General features: G+C 41.4%; 1 protein-coding gene and 1 long non-coding RNA gene across 3 annotated transcripts in view; one reads left to right on the top strand and one right to left on the bottom strand.

Annotated features, from left to right (window-relative positions):
* The window catches only part of MCM9 (minichromosome maintenance 9 homologous recombination repair factor), a 48,582-nt gene extending 33,463 nt beyond the window's left edge, over positions 1-15,119 (bottom strand). The window contains exons 1-7 of one of the 2 annotated variants that reach the window (XM_054195591.1): positions 15,090-15,119; positions 14,060-14,387; positions 9,635-9,951; positions 7,726-7,807; positions 6,593-6,793; positions 4,044-4,169; positions 2,679-2,798 (exon numbers count right to left, since the gene is read on the bottom strand). In XM_054195591.1, the coding sequence (XP_054051566.1) occupies positions 2,679-2,798; positions 4,044-4,169; positions 6,593-6,793; positions 7,726-7,807; positions 9,635-9,951; positions 14,060-14,378 (1,165 nt within the window). In that variant the 5' untranslated portion in view covers positions 14,379-14,387; positions 15,090-15,119. Of the gene's footprint in view, positions 1-2,678; positions 2,799-4,043; positions 4,170-6,592; positions 6,794-7,725; positions 7,808-9,634; positions 9,952-14,059; positions 14,557-15,089 lie in introns of those variants that run through there. The other variant, XM_054195593.1, reaches the window with a different exon arrangement.
* A 139-nt stretch (positions 15,120-15,258) lies between these two features.
* Positions 15,259-22,692, top strand: LOC128907771 (uncharacterized). The gene is made up of 3 exons (XR_008465730.1): positions 15,259-15,385; positions 17,680-17,819; positions 18,427-22,692. It is a non-coding gene; the product is annotated as an uncharacterized LOC128907771 (long non-coding RNA).
* The last annotated feature ends 76 nt before the right edge of the window (positions 22,693-22,768 follow it).

Below are 22,768 nucleotides of genomic sequence, written 5' to 3'. Positions count from 1 at the left end.
AAGCTGGGTGTTAGCCTCGGTCAAACTTTCTGAATCAGGCAGAACACATCTGATGAAGCACAGACTGTTTAAAAAGTGCTGTGGGAAGCAGGAACCTGACTGAAAGAGCAGAGGCCCAACAGCAAATCAAGCTGCAGAGCCAGGTCACTGTTTTCTGAAATTCTGCAAAGCAATTCCTTTTAGGTCTGGATGGGGTAACAGGATGCAGCGGGCGCATGACACTGCAGGGCCCCAGCGGGTCATAGTAGATCTCAAATCACATGATACCTAAGGTAGAGCAGGAAAGAAAGGGAATTTTGGCACAAGGCGATATAACATGGTGTCCTGGTACCAATAAATGCTTGTACAGAAAACCGGGGAAAACTGATATGATAAGACAGTTTTGGAAGCAGAACGCTAATTCTAAGGTTGATAAATAGCTCATGTCCTAAAACAGTACTGGATGGGTAAATGGTACAAGATGTGTTAATGCACAAGATCTTACCAAAGGTTGGTTAGATATCGGCAGTTTTCTCTAAAAGAGGAATCCAAATGTTAAGACAGCTTTTATCAGTTCTCCAGAGTTTACTCAATCTCAGGTGTGTCAAAAAGTGGGCAAGGTCACATTGAAATGCATGGCAAAATTTCACTCCAGGTCACTGTTAGTCCCCTAGCAAAATTTAAATTATCCAGCTGTAAGAGACAGACCGTAAATTCATTGACAAGGGGCAGAAGGCCCTCCAAGCCTTCAATGGAATGCCTCAAACACCTGCAAGGAAATAAACAATGCAGGTCTGGCCTTCAAAGAACTGATAAAGCTAACACTTCTGGTGCCTGAAAGCGTGGGAGAACTGCCTTGTGAAGACAAGATAGTTCCACCACTTATGTGGTGAGCTTGCTAGTTCTCAAGGCCATTGTGTCTGATGAGTGACCTTTGCTTCATTATCTGTGAAATGCATATGAAAGCGCACACCCTGCATATGCCAATGAAGATTATAGAGATCATGCTAAACATGTATGACTATGGCACTCGTCTCTCCACCCAAATCATGCTACACATCACCTGGGAGAAGGGAGAAACCTGAGACAAGGCTGTCCTTGGCAAGGGGGGTGGACCATGCTAATTCAGCAAACATAAAAGGGAAAAATAAGAGCCCCTGAGAAGGGAACAAAGAAGAAGCAAAAGAAGAACATAGTGCCTGGGAAGATTCTTCCCAAGAAAGAAGACTGTACCTGGGAATATTTTTCCAAGAAAGAAGATTATGCCTGGGAAGATTCCCTGAAAAAGACACTGGAACTAGGACCGGTGATCTCTTTACAGTCTTTTTCTCTATCTTCTCCTTTCTCTATCCCTCAGTTTCTTTTTCTCTTAGAGCGGTTAAGTAATGACCTTAAGTACGACCTTAAGTACCGCTTGCCATAAATAGTCCTATGCCTGTTGTTAAGTAACACAATGCATACCTCACTATTTGCCATAATTTGTTATATACATAACCAATTATCGTGGACTTGTTAAGACCTATGCTAAGCATTTTGGGAAGCTAATAAATGTTTCTATATGGACCTTGAGATTTATCTCACCTTAGTCCGCGCCGTTGGGAATTTATGAATCTGAAGTCACTTACCCCGCCTCTTTCCTGAGGGTGGGACGTGACACCAGCCTGTTCTCAGTTCTTAACACAGAACAAAATCTGGAGAAAAGGTTATGCTGAGCCAAAATGTTCTCTCTGGCTTCTCTCCAGACCTATTTGTCAACAGTTTGAATGGAAAACCAGAGGCATATCTGTTTCATAACAAGTTCCCTGTACACAAGAGTGTATATGTTTAACACCATGTTCCACTTCCACAGTTATGGAATACCCATAGCTATGTGTACATGTGTGTACTGGAACTGGGAAAGATTTATTCTGTTTCCCCATGTATAAATAATACTGTTTCCCAGACATAAAATGAAAAGTAGCACTATGTGAGAGTTACACAGGCTAGCTGAGACACTGGGGTTTGTCCCTAACTATTTTGTGATTTTGCGTGTACTAGTAATGTAGTTATTTGCTCAAATAAAGTCATTTGCAGAGGTAATCTGACCCTGCACATTGTCCCCAGAAGAGTTTGTAAAGATACCTGGCATTCTGAGCCAGCTGGGACATACCTAAATATAACAACAACAACAAAAAGCAGCCCTCTTAAACCATCTTGAAACCATCTTTATGTGTCAGAAATAATTCCTCAGCATAGGGGTGAACTTCCAGAAAGTAAGCAGAATTCAGACTGGCACCCAGCCAGAACATATGAAAGAACAGAAGAGAGGACAGTAGCTGTTCAGGAGAAACCAAATGATGCTAGCCCATCACACAGTGTGAGCTCTGGAAGGATGTCAGATTTGTCATAGCTGGGAAGAACACTAAAAATACAGGTCCAGATCATCATCTGCTAGCAAAGAACTAAGAGGTGCCTCTGGATGAGGCACATAAGGTTCCCTGTTGGAAGCTCATCACATTGCTCCACTGATACAGAAGAAGGGGCAGGACTGCCCTTCTGCAGACAGTCATGTCAAGCCTCATATGCCTCCACAGCAGTTCTTTGCTTCAGCTGTGCTACTACAACAATATATGAACATACATGTTCATATATGTAGAAGGCCTCTATATAAACATACTCCAGCAAAAGAAGTAAAGCATTACAGCTGAAGAAGCACATACCTGCACTTGTAGATCCGATTCCTGCAGTAAGCACAGACCGTGGCATAATCTTTACTGCATACTTGAGAAACTGAGATTTCCCCGTACCTGGGTCTCCAACCAACAAAAGATGTGATTCACCTTGGGGGAAAACATTGATGTAGGAGTAGACGGTTCATATACAGAGAAAGATATACACAAAATGCTCTGCATTAAATAATACTTATTATTCACCTCATGTTTAGTACTACATATACATTACAATATGTAATTCTGTTTAAGACTGCACTATTTGTTGGGTGGGATAAGTGTACTGTTTAATAAAAGCATCCAGTTGTATCGCTGCACCCAAACCAAATATTTCCAACGAAATATTTAAAAATATTACCAGGTATTTGACATATTTTGCATAAAGTGAGTTCTTACATTTTAGAATACTCATTTCTTAGACTCAACTCACCCTTGAACGTGATACCAGGGTTTAGTTATCATTACACTATTCACTTACTCAAATTATTGTGAAAAGGACTAATAAAATCAGCAGGTTGTTTTTCGCAACTAATCATGTTACACTGCCAATAGTTACACAATTTAGTAATATCGAAACAATGCAATTACGGAAGTAAATAATTTGACTACTACAATCTCACTGAAGTGCTCTAAAATTATTTCATTGTTTTCTACAAAACATTAATACAACTTCAAATATAAAGCCTATAACCTTATTTAGCTGCTGGAGCATTAAGAAAGTCCGGTATTTGTATATACATATATATTGTTTTAGAATTATTATGACCTACATAGATTATGACCTGCGTACCACCTGGCACATGGCGCATTTGCCATCTAATAACAACAGAAGGAGAATCAGCAGGCAGATAACTTACAGTAACAGAACTAAGTGAGATGTGCTGACAATCACAGATGGAAAAGTCTGGTATTAGGAAGTAAAACGGACCCTTTAATTTTTTCTTTCAATGTGCTATAGTGATCCACATTAAGGAAACATTAATATCCCATCCTTTGATGCCAAATACTGCTAAGAATATTCCACCAGAAGTCATTTCAAAACGTCACTTAAACAATAAAAAGTGAGTTTATGTTTTATCTAAACCAACTGCCTTGAATATTCTACCCAATGGAATCCTGAACACCTGCTTTTACCAGGTTTTATTTGCGAAAAATTAAAATAAAAAGAGTAAGTCTAGACACCCACTTTATTTGTCTGAGATTCTGGAATAATACCCAGCATTAATCAAAAACTGCTCTCACTCAAGAAAATGGGATCATTATGCTTCTGAAACCTTACTGGTTTGATTTTGTAGGGGAAAGGGATGTGGGAACAACTGTTGGAAAGGAGGTGATACTATTAGAAACAATACTAACCTCTGATTCGAGTTCCAGTAGCATCAGTCCTCTGTACACCACCAGCAAGCACCATGGCTACAGCCAGCTTCACCAGGTACAATCCAAAAACTTGAGGACATAAGCTAGCCAAAATTTCATTCCTCCCTAAAACAGGAGCAAAAAATGGTACTCAGCACTGCCCTAAGAGTAAAATTTGGTTTCCTAAGTACACATAAAGCCTTCTGTACGCTGACAAATAATTGTCCTATGTCCACAACCCTATGTCCACTCACAAATAATTTCGGTCTGCTTCCTGAACAAGAGGAACAAAGCAGTCAGGAGAATTTTTTATTATTATTATTTTATTTTTTTAAATGGGACCCAAAGGAGTTGTTTGATCCAAACTTCCTTCCTTATAAAGAAGTTAAGCCTTCCACGGTCACAAGCAGCAAAGCCAATCCTATCACAATTTCAGGAATGTAGTGTCTGGATATAATGAAAAAAGGCACTAACGAAATGCCAATCATGCAAATTACTTTATTTCACAGATAAAAGTGTAGGGGCTATAAAGAACAAAACTTAAAAGTTTCCAGACATCAAAACATCCCCTTGAAAACTGATGTGTTCTATATTTAAGAAAACTTCTAACGCTTGAAGTATTTTGCCTTAAACGCGTGCACCCATAGCATGGATCATATTTGTCTTGAATCTCCTTCTCCTTTGACATTTCTGTGTCAAAGGCCCCTCTCCTCTTCCCTACCATAGTCTCTTTCCAGCAACAGAATACTTCGGTTTGCTATGACAATGTTGGCTTGGAAGGTGTGTAAACAGAATTAATTCTGTCCTTTGAGATTCTGACACTAATAGCACATAAGGGATCACAGGTTTAATGCCCTACGTTACTCCCGTTGTCAGGGAATAAAACAGACTGATCAATTTTGAGTTCTTAACTTCATGTTTTAAATTTAGATGCAAGTACTGGCAAAATACGTAAGCACCTAATTGCTGACTCAAGGCATATGTGTTTCTTGTGGAGGCCTTCTGAGGGAATTAACGCATCTTTGTCCAAAAATTACATTTTAAAAACTTTGGTCAGCCATAGCATAACTCAAGATTTAACTCCGCAGTTGCCTCTGTTTGCCTTCAGAGTTATTTGCCTTGTCAGTGCTGAGCAGCTCAGCAGTTCTGCTTCTTCCTAGACAGTATCCAGAAAAAATAAAGTCACCTGCGTAAGTTCCCTCAGAGGCTGCCATGGTAGACTTTCTCAGGACACAGCATAAGGAATTGACCAACATAAAATGCAGGAGTAACTACCATTATCTCTTGAAAAAACAGTAAATGTACATATATACTGTTGTGAAATGGCCTATACCTCAGACTCCTTAATCAAATTTGGTCTCTGCCCTCACCTGAGTGGATTCAGATTCAGACAAACGGCCTGAAACAGACGTCTTGAGCAGTCAGGGGCCTTCTAATTTCCACTCCAATTTTCTTGTAGCCACTTCGTATTAATTTATTTATTCTGAATGGGTAATATTGCATAAAACCACATTGCTCCCCGGAGGCTTCCAAAAATTGTCCTGAGAATGAAAGACTAAATAGGACCTTCAAAGAGGATCCTGAATTATTTTCTGAACAGTTCTAGCCACGGTAATAAGAAATGTTCTTGTTCCAAACAGCAGGAGGCTAGCAATTAAATTGCTTTCTGGGAAATGCAGTTCTGACGAATCTTTGCCCTTGACAAGATCTCCAATTTCTTATGTGAGAACTCCAATTTTTAAGCTGATGTGGGCAACATTCCCACCTGCCTTTCCTCCTCTTTGTCTTTTAAGAGGAAAGACTAAGCTCTTTTCAGGGTTTTAAAAGACAGAGACTGAGACAGTTCAGTGACAGAGGTCCTAAAGAGTCCATTGAGCTTCCCCGCGGTTCAGGAGGAGGCACTTAGATTATGGTGAGTTCCAGACACAACTCCTGCTAATTCCTACGTGGTTGACTGCAGACCATGGTAAGTTTAGGATCCAGCATACTAAACACTCTGGCTGTTCTGGAAGCCACTGTGAACTGGGAGACTCTCTACATATTTACAGGAGGCTCCACAGCAACTAAATAAAGGGTCTAGGCATCCAAGAGTTAGGTTAAAGATGAAATGTGCTAAACTCTGTGGTAAAGATTCACAGCTTAATTTGGGATGCAGAGACAGTGAGTCAAATCCCTCACCCCAGAATCAAAGCTATGCTGACAAAAAGCAGATCTTGTCCACGCTATTTCCTCTAAGAAGTAAGCTTTTTCTTTCTTGATTATAAAACACTTGTCTTTTTTTCCCCTGAACTTATATTGTTTCTCATTTCTTGCTATTAAGCGTTCCACAAAACACTTGGCTAGAAAGCAGTATCTATCTTTGGTACTTTTTTTCCCCAGTAATATTAAAGTAAGAATTTCACATTCCTGTTCTGGAAAAAATATATTTTTGGAGGAATGGGTGGTAGGATACGATAATGGGGGAAAAATGTGTTCAGTCACTGTATTTTCACTCCCGATTTCATCTGTATCTGAACATGTGCTCTACTTAAAAGCTCTCAACTACTAACCTGCTAAGGGATCATTCCTGTGCTTTTCCCAGAAGTCTTCAAATTCCTTGCGGACTTCTTCATCAATCACAACCCCTGCTAGCTGCTCATTGTTTACTTTAACGTAGTTGGCTTTCAAAACAAGCTCCAAGTCACAGCGTGCACCCTCATGGAAAGGTTTCCACCTCTGCATTACCACTCCATACACTGTGATGTCATCTCCTGGTGGTAACAACAAAAATTAGTAAAATAACATCTGATGTGAGATATGCAGGTGTGTCAGCTGTAATGCATAATAATGCAATTGAGATCCTGTGTTACAGTTAATAAGATTAAAAAAACCCAACAACAAAAAGCAAACCTCCCTGAGTCTACAACAAACATTAGGTAGGTTGCTTATGTCTGGGATAGGAAGTTGCTATGTCTTTCTATTTCTGTTTAAGGTAGGTGAATCCTTAAAAGTATACCTCTGCTTGTTTCCTCTTTTAGAAAAGAGGAATTCATGGTAAACTGCAGAAGCTCTTCTTTCAATTAGATTTACTATACAAAACATTTAGTCAAAAATTATTTCACTTCTGGTAACTTTTGTGATGAATTCCAGAATCACTCGTTAACATTCTGGCCACAGTGTTCTTCTGAGAAAGTACAATCAGAAATTGATTTCTTGTGGGGATGTGCCTGTCTGAGAATTTTTAGTCCATTCTTCATACATCCTCCTGCCAATTAGCTTCCTTTTTGATTGCCAAGTAGCTTTTTCCACCTGCAGCACTCCTCAGATAGGAGGTCAAGTTACCAAGCTCTCCTAACCTACAGAGGACCACCACATGCTGTGTGATGATATGGACCGATTTCCTCAAGAGGTTTGGTGTTCCCACGCTAACAAGATTTAATATACTTTCTGTACGTCACGACACATTACTTATTGAAACTGATGTGTCAAACAGTCAAGATGCAACATGGGGATGTATGGCATTTTCTAGAAGAGTCTTCAACTGCCACGCTAACATCCAAGCTGAAACAGCAAACGTGACAGAGGAACATATCTCATTCAACAAGCCCTCAGCGCTGACAGCCAACTTGGCAAAGATTAATCTCAAATGGAAAAATAAAAATGCTTGTGGTACAAACAGATGCAATACACACTGTGTCCTCACCAGACTTGCAACTGTCCACTAAGTCATCTTCCAGAACGACCACCATGCAACGAGGGATGCTTCCAACAGACAGTCTTTGAACCTAGAAGACAGGAAGGAAAAGCACTTCTTAAGAACACCACCTTTCAAAAGCCATTTATAGCTGTTCTGGCTCAGAGGACCTACATTCCTTTCCTGGAACTGAGATCAGCCCTTGCTTTTTCTCAGAAAACTTACACAGTAAACACGTCACTGCTGCCATGAACTTAATAATGGAAGTTTAATGCTGACATTAATGGAAAAGGGATTGGGTATTAAATTAGCTGAAGGTGCTCAATCCTGGGAGGTGCTGTGTGATTTCAGTATCTTGCTGAAGCTCACTAAAAGTGGTCATTTGAAAGAGCTGATTTTTTTTAAAAATAATTTGAGATATTTTTAGCTACTTCTTCAATACGCAAAGTTTACTGTGGGTACCGAAGCACATCCATGGGTTAGATAACCCTTCACTGAAGCATATACTGAAAGATTATTCTCTATATTTTTCTGGTATTTAACCATAACCTGTCAGATTGTGACACCTAGGTGGCAAGGATTAAATCAACAACAGGAAAAAACCAAATTGCATACAACCAGCCAAATGTATATTGACAAATGAGCCAGTAACTCCTGTAATTCTTCTTCTTTTCTCCAGGGCAAAGTCCATGCAGTCTTGTCACGGTCTATTTCCAACCAGCAATCTTTCCATTTACACTTAAAGCTTGCAATGGTTTTTAGAATATCCACTGAACAAGAATAACAATCAGAAGTACCTTTTCATTCTGCAGCACAGGTCATACATGCTACAGTTCTACATTTATTCACTCTCTAGTGCCCAGCAAGGTTAATTCACTCTTGTGTATCATCGGAATGGCCACAGGCAGTTCACATCACTGTCAGTACTGGTGGCACGTACACGGTTACTTGCAGAGCTCAATAGGAAACACGAGTGAAATTCATTCCTGGTTTAACTTTACTGTGTTTAATAATCCCATGCTGCTGAAAATCCTTCCCATCACAGAGATCTGTGTGTCACACAGTCCAACAAAAAATATGTTGTAGAAACCATATGTCAGAAACAATCATAATATAAACACATAGCATAGGGCTTATTTCCTAGAAATAGTTTTATTCCCTTACTTTTTTGCTATTCTGAACTTTAAAGAGCTTCATTTCTAATTTCATACATTTCTGTTTTCATACATCTTTCATGTAGATTGGCACCACTATCCTCTTAATTTATAAAATCAAAACCCTGAAACAACTGAAGAGATCTTAGAAAAGATTTATGAAAAAGACACCGAACATATAAATAAACACAGAAACGTTGTCTGCAATACACCCTACTTATTCTCAATTTTCATACAGCGTACAGTTTTGTCTTAGTTATGCACAACTGTAAAAAGAGGCTCGATAGTTTCTTATTCCTCCAGCTTAGCTGTACTTCCACCCAGGACTACCTTCAGAAAAACAAACGCAAATGCTGTGAGGAGCACGTATTCAATAATTGTTGAATTCAATATTGGCTGAAAGGAAAAGATATTTGCAGACACCATGTATTGACCATACCGCACTGCTACAGCTGGCCTTGGCCACCACTGGGATAGCTTTAGACCTTACAGACACAATGCAAAGGATTCAGCATGAAAATTTAACCTATGCACTGATCCCAGGTGTTTTGTATGATCTGGAATGGAGTTACCTAATAATGGAAGTCTAATCAACAACTTAATTCTGATGTAAGCACAAACAGTTTCTCTAAAATTAGCAGAGTTACTTTATTCCAGCAGGAAATTAAGCATCCAAATGCCTTCTTTAGTAAATTAATCCTTTTTGTACTTGAGACACCTATACCTTAATACCCACCCCTTTTTCTCCATCTTTTTTTTTTTACCTGTTCCTGAATTTTGATTTCTTGATAGTCTCTGCAGGAGGTAGGAGAAGAGGTTGTTCCAGAAAGACACGTGAACTTGGTTGAGTTGCAGCCTTCTTCATTAAGACAGGCTGATGGACGACAGAATGCGTAGTACTGTTCAAAGTCAGCCTTGACGACAAACACATGCTTGCACTTATTGCAGATATAACTCCTTTCAAACTCCAAAACCTTCACCAAACTGGTACGTATGACGGTCCCAGTAACAGACAAAAAGTGACCTACATCCCTGGCTTTAGGAATGTGCTCTCGAGTCAGCTCTGGGCAAACAGGCAAACCTGTTCAACAAAAATACGTGCAGCATAAGGCTATGCATATAAAACATGGACTTATAACGCAGTTAAACAGAAAGATGAGAAAAAATGTCAGACATATTAACAGTAGCCATTGTTACTACTTTTTCATAAACGTGATTCAACAACTCATCTGTTGTAGCATAAATCTGATTCACTGGCCTGAGATAGTGAAAAACATCAGACGCTGAGCACTAACACAAAATGTTGCCGTTTCGTTCTCCTGCTCTTGCCAAGGGCTGAATAGTCATGAGCAGTTTCCATTCATGAAATAGCTCCCGATGTTCTCAGACCTATTTATTAATTTAAACTATCTTTTGTCAAATGCCGTTTATTTCCCAATTGGTTTGTCTGATTTACAAGATTTTAGTTATGCTACTTAATTGTGGTTCAACGTTATTCCCACATTTAAACAAGGGCAACTCTTGATCTTGTGTGACGAATTAAATGTCAAGATCTTGTATCAAGTCTAAGCAAATTTAAAATTCATAGTCTGTGAGCATTTGACCTTAAACCCACATTGCATTCCAGTAAACCTCAAGCACAAAGAAGATGGCATAAAAAGAATACAAAGGGGTTATGAACACAAGCAAAGCAAATTCACTTGCACGTTCAAATGAATAGCGATAGAACATTCTCGTGGCACTAGCTCTCCTTTAATTCCACACCAACAGCCAGCTCTCTGGTGTACTGATCCCACTCCAGCATTCACCTGTGAGGCCATCACTTAGCACCACAGCAGCTGAAATCCTCAGGAAGATTAATCTACTTCAACAGCATACAAAGTCCTTATAAAAATAAATGGTCTCTGAAATGCACATCTGAGGATAGCATCAAAATATTGCCTCTTCAGAAGTTAGTATATGAAGTACAAGATACTAATAATTATCAACTTAAAAAGAAATTACTTGCTCTTAAAATAATTTCTTAGCTTTACTTCCAAAACAGAGCTATGAAAGAGAGATGTAAAATAATAAATCTGCTGGAAAATGATATTTCTAAGGGGATCAAAACTATTTGTGCATTTAGGACAAATCTTCTTAGTAGCTTTGGCTGCTAAAAAAAAGACATCATATATTTATTTCAGTGTTTTCAAAACCAAATGCTTTATTTCAGACATGCCGAAACATTCTGTTTTGACGCTTTTAAGCAAAGTGTTTGACCTTTTGCTTTTGTTTAAAGAAAACATTTTAAAATATTAAGCTAATTTTAAAAGGTAAAAGAATAAAGTAAAAAAAAAAAGTAGAAAGGAATTAAATAAACTGAAAAAGAAATAGAGTATTATGTAGAACTACAAACAATTTTTTCTGTCTGACTGTAACAAAGCTATTTATATATTCTACCAAACCTGTTGAAAATTCTTTTTCTCTCACAGGTTTTCACGTCTATTCAGTTCAGGCAAAAAAAAAAAAGATAAAATTCATTATTTTTCCTACAGTTTTGGCATCTTTTTTTCCCCAGTTCAGTATTGGTGCAGCTCAACCTTTGCAAAATTCAACACATCTAGACACTAGAGAGAGCTGCAGCACTGTTGTCAGGATACATGATATCATTTCTGTGAATACTGAAGAGACAAGACTCTGGACAGGAAAAAAAAGAGCCTACATTCTGATCATATTAGACTGCTTGACAAACTCCTTATCTGAGTATGTGCCTCCTTGAATCAGCTTTACTATATCAGTAATAATGTGTAAAACTGAACTATTAGAAGCAGCTTGGCCACCAGTAACAGACACAACGGTGCTTAGGGTAACGGTCACTAAGGAAAAATCTTTTAATGGATTTGTAGGAAATGGAGAAGTTATACAACCAAATTCCTACAATGTTAAAATTCAGATAAAGAACTTCATCTTTTACTTTCTTCAGTGAAGCCAGGGTAATCATCCATTATTAATCACTGCATATTCACACTCCTCGAGTCCGTCTTTGAACTCGTAGATGCCCTGTCCATATTGGAATGAGCATGCTAAGATTGCATTCTTACATCTAGCATAAGCGGAAACACTTTTCCTCACTTCAGGCCCAAGCCTGACACACAGATCCCCTCAGCCCCACTCCAGGTAGGTGTTTGCTGCTCACACCAAGAAGAGTGCAACACCTTCTCATTCCCGTTTGACTTTGGAATGGGAAGCAGCACCCCAAGACAAGAATCCTGAAGGTAATCAGAACACAGCATCCACTTAAAAGGCAACAGTATCATGGAAAAATTTGGGCAGAAAAAAGTCTACAGATCATTTAGCTTATTGCTTTTGTTTGTTCAGCAGCCAGCCTTTTGATGATACAGAACACAAACCAAACTACATGGACAGCTGTTCTTTTGATCCAGCTGCACCACACGAGGGTAACAACCCCCTGCTCTTCATCAGTTTCCCTCCTGTTTAGTGATGGAGTAATTTGTGAGCCTGACAACTAACTTTTTCCATCAATGCTCAGTCAGGCTTGCTTTTATCAGTTATTAAAACTACTTGATCAAACGCGGCTAATTTTGCCTCAGTTTGGTTAGGGAATATTCAGACAAAACATCACAGTGAGAGGAATAGTCAACTCCAGCAACAGGCTGATAAAAGGAGCAGGAATGCTTAAAGACACCGCTTTAAGCAATCATTTGCCCCTTGCGGTGATCATTTGCCCTTTGCTTTACTCCTTCTAATACTTCCTGGTAGTTTATACAATAATACTTGGGGTAAAAATAATTCTGTTTCATGCTGAAGCCCTGAATGATGCAAATGCACCCTAGAACACTAGGGGGAAAGTTTTAATTCACTCCAACTTTTATAGGTAGAGGGAAATGCCTGACGTTTCAAATTTTAGTACAACACAAAGGACATCCTTTTACACCACACACTCAGCAGTTGTAAACAAGCTCCATAACACCTAAATAGGTAGAAAGCCTTCCCACCCACCCCCAAAACCTTGAGAAAATAGCATTATGAGAGCCATAGGCTAATTATATTTCTGATGTATGTGCTTTAATTACAATATTTTTAATTGAACTTACTGGGACAAAAGACAGGTCTATTTAACAAATGTGATTCATCCAAATTCAAGCTGTGAAAAGACTGAATGATCATAAACCACTCCAACACAGGGCAGGGGAGGGAAACACAGGTCTCCAGCCCTCGGCTTTGCAGACTAGACAGCTCCAAGTAGTTACCATCAGCAATGACCAGAAGGGACTGTGCCACTGCTGACCCAGTTCCCCACATCAGGCAAAATAGGCATTTTAACCCCAGAACCTGCACTCCACGCTTACCACACCTCAAAGCTACTAAAAGTTTCCTAATAATAGTGAATAATGGCATAACAACTTGTAGGGAAAAAGAGGACAAAACCCTCTATTAACGATCATGCCTTCCAACAGTTCATTCTAATTTTATAACAAGTAATTTTATAACAATTAGTTAAGCATAAAACTTATCAATTTCAGATTAAACTGTTAGAAGACAACTCAAAATTTAGACTTTGCCTGTTCTGGAAGATGTGGGTGGAGCCAACAGAGAGCACGTGCCAACTGACACAGTAAGGAAGTCAACCTGCAAGAAAATCTACAAACTATCTATCTTCCCCTAGAACTTTTTTCTTTAGACCTTCATTTCTTTAGACCTTTTTCAGACCTTTTCTTTAGGCCTTTTTTTCTTTAGACATTCTGGCCAACAAGAGAAATAATGTGAGACTGGCCACAGATTTGAGGAGTCTTTTAGCCACGGAAAGGCATTGTCATTAAGTCCTGACTCAGCAACAAACATGAACCAATTTTCTGCACAATATGCTGTTAATTTCAGAGTTTAGTTTGTTAGAAGGGGCTTACCTAAAAAGTAAAATTACTGAACAGAAAATTGGTTCTGTTTTACCCCAAACCAGGACATTACACCATCAGGGATGGCTACAGCTTTTTTGCGGGTTGGTCTACGCAACGCCATGTGTTCGCATGTGTTCTTTTGGTAATGGCAGGAGTTCAACTTGCCATTTGGAAATGGCAGGCGTTCAACTTGCTCCTTCCCTTGACCCCACAATAGTTTGTTACACAACCAGGGAATTGGGCAGTGCTGACGGGGAGATGCGCCTGGGGCGCCTCACTGCCCCTCCAACTCACCCGACACCCTGGCATGCAGGTTCTGCTTCACGCTGAGCTGTGGAGGGTCGGCGGTGGTGGTGGCGGCCTGCAGCGCTGTCAGGGCAGCCCGGCGCAGCGCGCTGTCGAAAATGGGCAGGACCTCGCTGGGGAAGGCGTTGAAATACTCCCCGATCTCCATGTTGGCCTCAAAGAGCGTCAAGGCGTCGACAACGATGGGGTAGTGCGCCTCCTCGTCTGCCTCCCTCAGGATGCCCAGGATGTCGTCTCTGTGGTGCTCCAGCAGGTAAGACTCGAAGACCTGCCCGATCAGATTCACCTGGTCCGCACTCAGCACCATGTTGCCCCTCTGCGGGCGAGGGAAAGCAGTTACAAAGCCGGGCTTTTCGGTAAGGCCACTCAGAAAACTTCACTTTTCACTCAGAAAAGCCTATCGCGGGGCGGGGGGAGGAGTTTGGAGACGGCTGCCGCAGCTAACGAGCGCGGGAGACCGCACCGCGTTTACAACACACCCCAACCCGCCGCCCCTCACAGAGGGCTCCCGCCAACCAACCGCCCCGCCCCGGCCAGCCAATCAGCGCCGCGCCACCCCCCGTCAATCACCCCCGTCCCGCCCCCCGTCAGTCAGTCAGCCTGGCCGTCAGTCACACCGCCTCCACGCTCCTCGCGCCCGCCCGCCGGCGGGGCTCCTCTCCCCAGTGACAGAAAGCGAAGCCGCCCGCTCGGTGGGGGATGAGGGGAGGCGGCAGCCGCTCGTCCGGCCCTGCCCCGGGCGCGGGGCTCTGGGCAGCGCGGAGCCAGGCCTCCCGCCCCGGCCGCCGCCAGCGCGGCAAGTTTTGAACGCGGCGAGGCGGGCGTAGGCCAGGCCGGGCCGGGCCGGCAACGCCGCCTGCCCGCAGAGCGCAGCCCTGGGCACCTCCCGTCCCGCTTCGCTCTGCGGGCGGCGGGTGCGCTCCCGGCGGCCGCGCCGGAGCCTGTGTGTGGGGCCGCCCCCCAACCCGCCGGGCTGAGGCGGGCAGCGCTGCGCGGCCGCCCCGCTCCCCCTCGGTACCTGCAGCGCGGGCCGTCGCCGTCCCGCCCCTCCGGCCGGGCTCCCGCCGCCGCAGCTCCCTCACCCGGCAGGAGAAGGGACTCCGTCCCCGCCCCCTCTGCGCCGCCCGGGCCCGGCTGCGCCTCTGCGATCGCCGTGGCGGAACGCGCCGGTTCCGCGGGGCCGCCGCTGCCGCGGGAGGGCCGGTCCCCCCGGGGGCGGGTGAGGGGCGGCGGGCCCGGCGGCCTGCGGGGAGAGGAGGGCGCTCCGTGGGTACGGGGGGGTGTCCCAGCTGCGCTGCCTCCCCCGAACAAAAGGTACAGCGAGGGATTCTTTTAGTAACGGCGTGCCCGGTCCCGTTTGCCTAAATGTCGCTGTCCCTCCGTTACAAAGGGACGCTGCTCCCGTGTACCGCACGGGGGGTGCAGTAATTCGGGGGGAAGGAGCGGTGCTGTGCAGCAGGCTGGCCCCAGGGTAGCTGAACTTCGTATTTGCTATTTGCTGCTGCTTCCTGCAACCCCAGCCCCGCACCGCCCCCCCCTGCCCCGGTTTACAAATCCCACGTAGTCTAAATTTGACTTTTTTTACAGCGAGGTGCCCAACAACCCAGTCAATTCCCTCTTCTTCATTGCAAAGTCTGAGGAGTTGGGGGGATTTTATTTTTAATATAGCCAGAAAATGGAGTTTGCTGGAGGCTCTAAAGCTTTTGCCTAGATTTTACATTGTGTTGTTTTTAATAGTTTCATATCTGTATGTTCTTTGAGTGTATACTACAACCCAGTGATGGGCTTTAACTATTTGAAATATTTTATCTTTTAAATAGTTAATTCTACCTCAAAATTGAGTTCCAGGTATAAGGAGTGAAACTGGATCCCAGTTCCTCCAGCAGTATGCCTGTTTCTTTGCTTTTCAGCTACTTTGTAGCATATGTGCTCTTCCAACAAGTGCTTTGCCTGAGTTCTGTCCCCATTGATTTCGGTGTAAGTAGACTGTCTTCTGAATTACTACATGTATTTTTCTCAGTACCTCTGCTAATGTATTTGAGTATCTTTTTCATATATCCATTCAAGTCTTGTGATAACACAGAGAATTACTTAATGTCCCCTTAACTTCAAAGTGTTTGAAGGATCTTAAAACTTCTTTATTGAGCTACTCGCTCCTAGGACCTCCCATTCTCAGCTTGTATTAATGATGAATTATAGATATGCAATCAAAACAAAAATCACTGCCCATGTAAGATCTTAACCAAAAAGCATACCATACTATCACCAAAGTATCAGAACTGTGACAATAGTTCTATAATAAAAAGATATCAGAAGAAATGTACAAAACTCATACTTTGATACGAATTTTTAGAGTTGGAGGGGAAAATCAACATATTTCAACAAAAAATATCCTTTAGATCCCTTATTTTCAAGTTTTGATATATGGCTTCAATATGTAAAGTAACTCTCTTACCTGCCTTAATTAAACTAAAATAATTACTTTGAATGTCTAACATGTTTTTTCTCCCAATCATATTTAAATCTGTGATCTTAATGAATAAGAAAGCTACAGTCGTTACTTCATCCCTGTTGACTATATTGAATATCTTGCCATTCGTGAGTTGATCTGAGGAACGTTTGGCCAGCAGAGAAAGGAAGGGTCTTGGAATCTTTGGGCAAAAGCTTCTCGGGTGGAACTTCAGGTGCTTTAAATCACAAATAACATTTCTCTGGATTGCTACTCCATAAGCTATTGGAAGAGGATTCCTGCATATGACTCCTGTCTGGTAAATCAGTGGATAGAACTTCAGTTATCTGTGCTGCGTTGTTTGTAAATACAAACTTCTTCAGAGTATTTGTAGATATTGCCTAAATCCTCACCTGAAGGAGACGCTGTTTACAACAAAAGTCTAAGGCTGCTTCAGGGAGGTATAAACAGGAAAAGTTTTAACCGTTAGATATGGCTGTAGAAGCAGAAAAACATTTTGCGTTATAAAATGGTCTTATTCTAACTAATTGAATGGATATGTCTGCAAAAGCACTGCTGAGACCTGCACCCAATGTATAAATTGATCACTGTGAAAATTCAAAGCCATTTCTGGTCAAGATTATTCTGGGTGGAGTGTCAAGCAAGCCTCGTCTCCACAGTATGCTTTCAGTGTCAGCTTTACTCAGTTTATGGTGCCAAGGTACCAAAACCAGGCTGCTTTTTTCTCGTGATGAGACTCGGCTGTTTCTGCACGTTTGTTAGGCAGATCAGCACAGTTACCTGGCTTCTGGTATGGCAGAGCTGCAGTTTTTGTGATTTCCCGGAGGTGTCCGTCTGTGCTTCCTCAGACTCGGTGTTTTGTAGCCTAATCAACTAGAGCAACAGGATGAAAAAGAATTCAGCAGCCTGCAACTGGAGCAGCTAATTACAACTACAGAGCAAATAACGGATATTGGTGTGTGTTGTGCTTTAACCCCACGCAGCCGCTCGCTCACTCCCCTTGGCTGGGATGGGGAGAGAAGAGTAAAAGGGAGGAAAAACTCATGGGTTGAGATAAAGACAGTTTAATAGGTAAAGCAACAGCTGCACACACAAGCAAAGCAAAACAAGGAATTAATTCACTGCTTCCCATTGGCAGGTGGGTGTTCAGCCATCGCTGGGAAAGCAGGGCTCCGTCACGTGTAACGGTTACTTGGGAAGACAAAACACCATCACTCCGAACATCCCCCACTTCCTCCTTCTTCCCCCAGCTTTATACACTGAGCATGACGTCTTATGGTATGGAATATCCCTTTGGCCAGTTGGGGTCAGCTCTCCCAGCTGTGTCCCCTCCCAACGTTTTGTGCACCCCCAGCCTACTCGCTGGTGGGGTGGTGTGAGGAACGGAAGAGGCCTTGTCTCTGCGTAAGCACTGCTCAGCAGTAACTGACACAGCCCTGAAACATCAGCACTGTCTCCAGCACAAATCCAAAACCTATCCCCATAGTAGCTACTCTGAAAAAAATTAACTCTGTCCCAGCCAAACCCAGCACGCTGTGTAAAGGCTGCGGTTAGGTAGTGCTTCCTACAAGAAAAAAAAAAAAAGGGTATTTATCATTTTATTATTATCTAATAATAACTAGTAATGGTTATGTGCTTAGCTGAGTAATGAAGAAATGTTTACTCAACAAAAAAAAATACATTATGCCCTTTTGGAAATCCATGATGTAGCCCCTCTCGAAAGCATGGTGCAAAATAGGACAAGAAAAAGTAATTATCTCAAACGAGCGGATGGAGACAGTGCTGGTAGTTACCAGCCTGAAAAGCTCTCTTGTCCTGGGCTCAGAACGCTTTCCACTTTGAATGCCTCTCTTACATAAGCCAATATTACTTTTTTTGCTTTCAGGTCACTTCTGAAAGTCTTGTGTGGTTATGAAGAAGACTAAAAAATCCGCCATTTTTCAGTTTTACAGAACATAGTGTGTGCCCTCAATCTGGAAATGTCCCGGGAGAGTACTAGAACTGCCTGCTAATGCCGTGGTCGGGGTGGCTGGTACATGTCCCACTCCGGCCTGCAACTGGGACACTGCCAACACAGCTGTGCTGAGAAAGGCTCACGGATCCCACAGTAAAGATTAGGTAAAGATTTAGCGTGAATATGGTTGAATGTTCCTGTGACCGTAAAACGTGGGCTTCAGCATCTGCCCTGAGAGATGCCGGTTGCCAGCTGTGGCTGAGGCTGCCGGTGGTGGTTACAGCCTGAAGTTGCTGCCCCCTTTGTGCCCCGCCATCACGCTGACGATCTGTAACCGAAGTTAAACAGCCATAGTTCCAGTAGAACACTCAGCTGCTCTCTAAACTTTTCTGCTCGTCTCTCGTTGTACGTGGAACGCCTGATAATTTCCGAGAGTCATAATGAAGCCAGATTTCGTTAGTCATTATTGAATTATGCTTTTATTTTCTTAAGCTTGGCTCTTCTTGTTCCCTAGCAACGTTGCTATCAGTGCTGCTGGCAGCAGCTGCTTCTTGTTGTGTTCAGCCAGCTGTTTACTGCGAACAGGCCTCTATACCCCGCTTAACTCTGAACATAACTGAGTTGCCTTAGTGACAGGCAATTTATAAACTCATCCTTAAGACTGTGCAGGACTCCAGAGCGGATCAGTAGTTCACCTCATGAACCCAGGAACATTAACCATATCAACCTAGGAACTTGTGGTACAATTCATAGAGTCAACAAAGCTTGAGTTGTCTAATTGTGTATGTGGCTGAAAATGATAAATGTTAACACAATTGTGCAGTAAAAGAGCCCGATATTGAGCCCAGCAAATAAGTTCTACTATTAAGAGAAATGGAGTTCAGCGGTCGGTCACGCCGAAGTGGAAAAGTTCTGCTTCATCTTGGCTGCCTGGTTTTGTTACGTGATCCCAGCACTATCCACAGGTACTTCCAATTACTGTAGTGTATCTAAAGAAATGGATATTTTTTTATATGACCAAAATATACTGCAAAGTAAATTAGCTTTAGAATTGCAAGATGATTTCTATATATAATTGTACATGGAAATAAGTCATATTTCCATTTAAAGACTTTGCTAGGGAATGTGTACATAAGTAAAACCGATACGATGCCCAACACCCAAAAGTAGCTAAAAAACAATGCTACGAATTAAGTGTTTCACCTTTATTACAGTAAAAAAAGGTTTAGCACTTGTCTATGAAGAATAGTAACGGTACTGTATTGGACTACATTGAACATACCAGGAAAAAAGCAACATAGTTCCTGTAAGGAAAGACAGTTTGCATCTTTCAAAGCTGTCGTATTTTTGCAAATGTTGGTTAAAAAAAATAATTTAAGAAAAATGACAGGCTAGGGTTCCTCACACCTAAATTTAGGCAATGAAGGCACTTAGATTTGTTGCTACTCTACAGTCTTTACGCAATCAAGAGAGATAAGTGGGCAGATTCACCCCTGAAGCTGCCTGTTCACTGCAGAGGAGGTTGAAGATCATTATTTTCTTAAGTGATACGACGCAGTAATTTTCTTTCTAAGGGAAGTAAATTACCGCAAAGGAGGAAAACTCGGGGTCTAATTTTCTAAGTGCAGAATTAGTGAAATTTACCTGTAGATAGCGCAGAGATCATGTAACAAAATTCACATATAACTTAAAATAAACTTTAAACAAGCAAGAGATTGCTCTGACACCATGATCGGGTCTGATTTCTAATATTATGTGTGAAGTCTCCTGATATTCTTTCGGAATTCCTCGTGTCCTGTAGTTTTTAAATCGAGCTTCAGAGTAAGGCTAAAATGGGAAAAAGAAGTGAATGACCATTAGTGAAAAGTTAATATTGGGATTTTCTATCTATGATTACTGGGATAGTGTATTTGTTAACAATTTAGAGAAAAGAAAGGACCCCATTTTTTTTCAGTTGCCACCCCAGAAAGGCAAGTGCTGCGACCTGGGCTATTGCTCAGAATCCCCCCATGTTTCAGTTACAACGAACAGAAACATTTTTCCCCCCAAGAGATTGCTGCTTTCAGTTTTGAAGCGCAGCTCATCAAAGGAGTCCTTTGCAGAAAGAGTTCTTTAGTGTCAAAAAGCAGGAAAGTTTAGGTCCAGAGATTACCTGCATCAAGAGTGAAAAAATTATATTCTGCTGTAAGAATGAAAACAAAGATTCTTGCAGCATTATAGAAAACATTTAGGAAGAAAAGATGATGGGTATATCCTAAAAACACCCAAATAGTTTATATTCTTCAGTTTTATATTACATAGATATTTTTACTCTAAAGTGATCAAAAAATTACACGTTAAATGTAGAACTACTCAAACCAGTTAGAAAATAATTTTTTTCTTCCAAAATAAGAGATGATGAGAAAAACAGAACTGAAAATTTATTTAGACTAAATTTGAATGTTCAAAATTTTGTAATATTGACCCATGTAATTTATTGCCAGTACTTCACATAGGACTAATATTTTCCTTGAAGTCTCAGGTAAATATAATACACGCATGCTGAAGTAACTGAAAAAATGCAAAAGGAAGCAGTCAGTCTGATAAAGCGATTTCTATGTTGGCACTGATTGCAGTTTGGTTTTCAACCATCTTTGGGCTTTTTTTTTTCCTAAGTATACCTTCTGGGTACGATTCCTGCTGCAGAAAAAAAAGCCATGCAGCTCTTCCTTGAGCCGTGAGATCATGTCCTATGGGTCAGCTAGAGCAGTTTTCTGCTAACCTGAAAAATTCACCAGCATTCAAACTCTTCTCACACAAGTAAGTGGGGCAATCCAGCCTGAAGGGCTGAGACTGATCATTATGATGGCGTTCCGATAAATGTAGGATTCTGCTGTGTTTTGCCCCCGTATCAAGTATAGGCTGTGACTTCCTTCTTCCACAGGAAAACACAGTAAGGATTAAAATATCACAATCTGTGTTGTTTGCTCTTTCTCCTTTTATTGTTCTTTCTGACTAAAACTAAAGGGTCGGGGGAATTAGTTACACTAAGTGCTGATAATGAGACTTAATGCGTCAGAGTGCAGAGAGAGAGCTCCTGAGAGCCAAAAGATTTTCTCGCCATTGTAAATAATACTATGCAACTTCACGCTGATCGTTTTACCTCCTTACTCGGAGTTGTGCGTTGAGCTAGGAAAGACTGCGTGCCTGTGTGAGCAGAGACTTTGTTGCAGAACTCTCTGCACAACCAGACTCATGAATACGTGCACTTTTAGCTTTTTCCAGAATACCGGATACTGCAAAGATCAGGAACACAAGAGCCCTGGGATAGCGCAAGTTCCTGTATGACTCCCAAATGTCAGATATTAACTTTTTTTAGGAACATATTTTACAAGGTTCTCAATGCCATTTGGTCGAAAAATCAATTTTTTCCTTGTTTCTTCGGGTTGGTTTTGGGCTTTTTTTGTTTGTTTGGGTTTTGTTTTTAGGAGACTGATTCAGTAGTGGAACAGCTGCTGGCTGGGGCAGACGTGGTAACCGAGTGCTTCTTAACTTTCTTCTCCCTTCCGAAAGACAAATGCCTCCTAGCAAAAAACCAGTGGGCACACCTGCCACTGAATAGGTAAATGCAGCTATTATCATTTTTGGATTACTGTTCAGTTACTAATTCCATATGTAAAAATGTACAAATGAAGTGGAGGATGGCAGAAAAAGGCTGAGCCCTTGCAAAGCATGGAAGAAAAAAAAATACGCAACACTCACTTCAGAACATTATAACAAAATGAGCTACTGTATTTTATTTTGGGTAACAGCCAAGAAATCTGACATTTTGCCCAATATGGCTTTCTTCTAAAATTAAAAAGTTGCATATACCTACAGTTGAGTCCACCAGCTACAGAAAGTCTGCTGTATACATCTTTAATCCACGGCAGCATCACCAAAATACAGCTTTCAGTGGAGTTTTTAAACTGAATTATAAGATAAAAGTTTTAAAATGTTCATTTAGAAGATCTTATATTGTTTATATGAAAACATACAAATTTTTCATTTATACATATTCTACATATAAAACTCATTGTAATTAGCAAGTGTCTTTATCTGGGTATTCACCTTTGTGCATATAGCGAAAAAAGGATGTAGTTAGGGCTTCAGATGAAATATTAAAGTTCAAGACCTTTGTATATGCTAACTTAAACCTTATTCAAATAACTCAAACATTTTTTCCTGCTTTGAAAAGATAAGAGATTCAGCTTAAAAATACATTCATAAAACAAAGAGACAATTTTCTCCCTGA

This window comes from Rissa tridactyla, chromosome 3 (assembly GCF_028500815.1).
Source record: "Rissa tridactyla isolate bRisTri1 chromosome 3, bRisTri1.patW.cur.20221130, whole genome shotgun sequence".
Taxonomy (NCBI): domain Eukaryota; kingdom Metazoa; phylum Chordata; class Aves; order Charadriiformes; family Laridae; genus Rissa; species Rissa tridactyla.
Note: the sequence above shows the minus strand (reverse complement) of the source record. Positions and strands in the feature narration are given on the sequence as shown.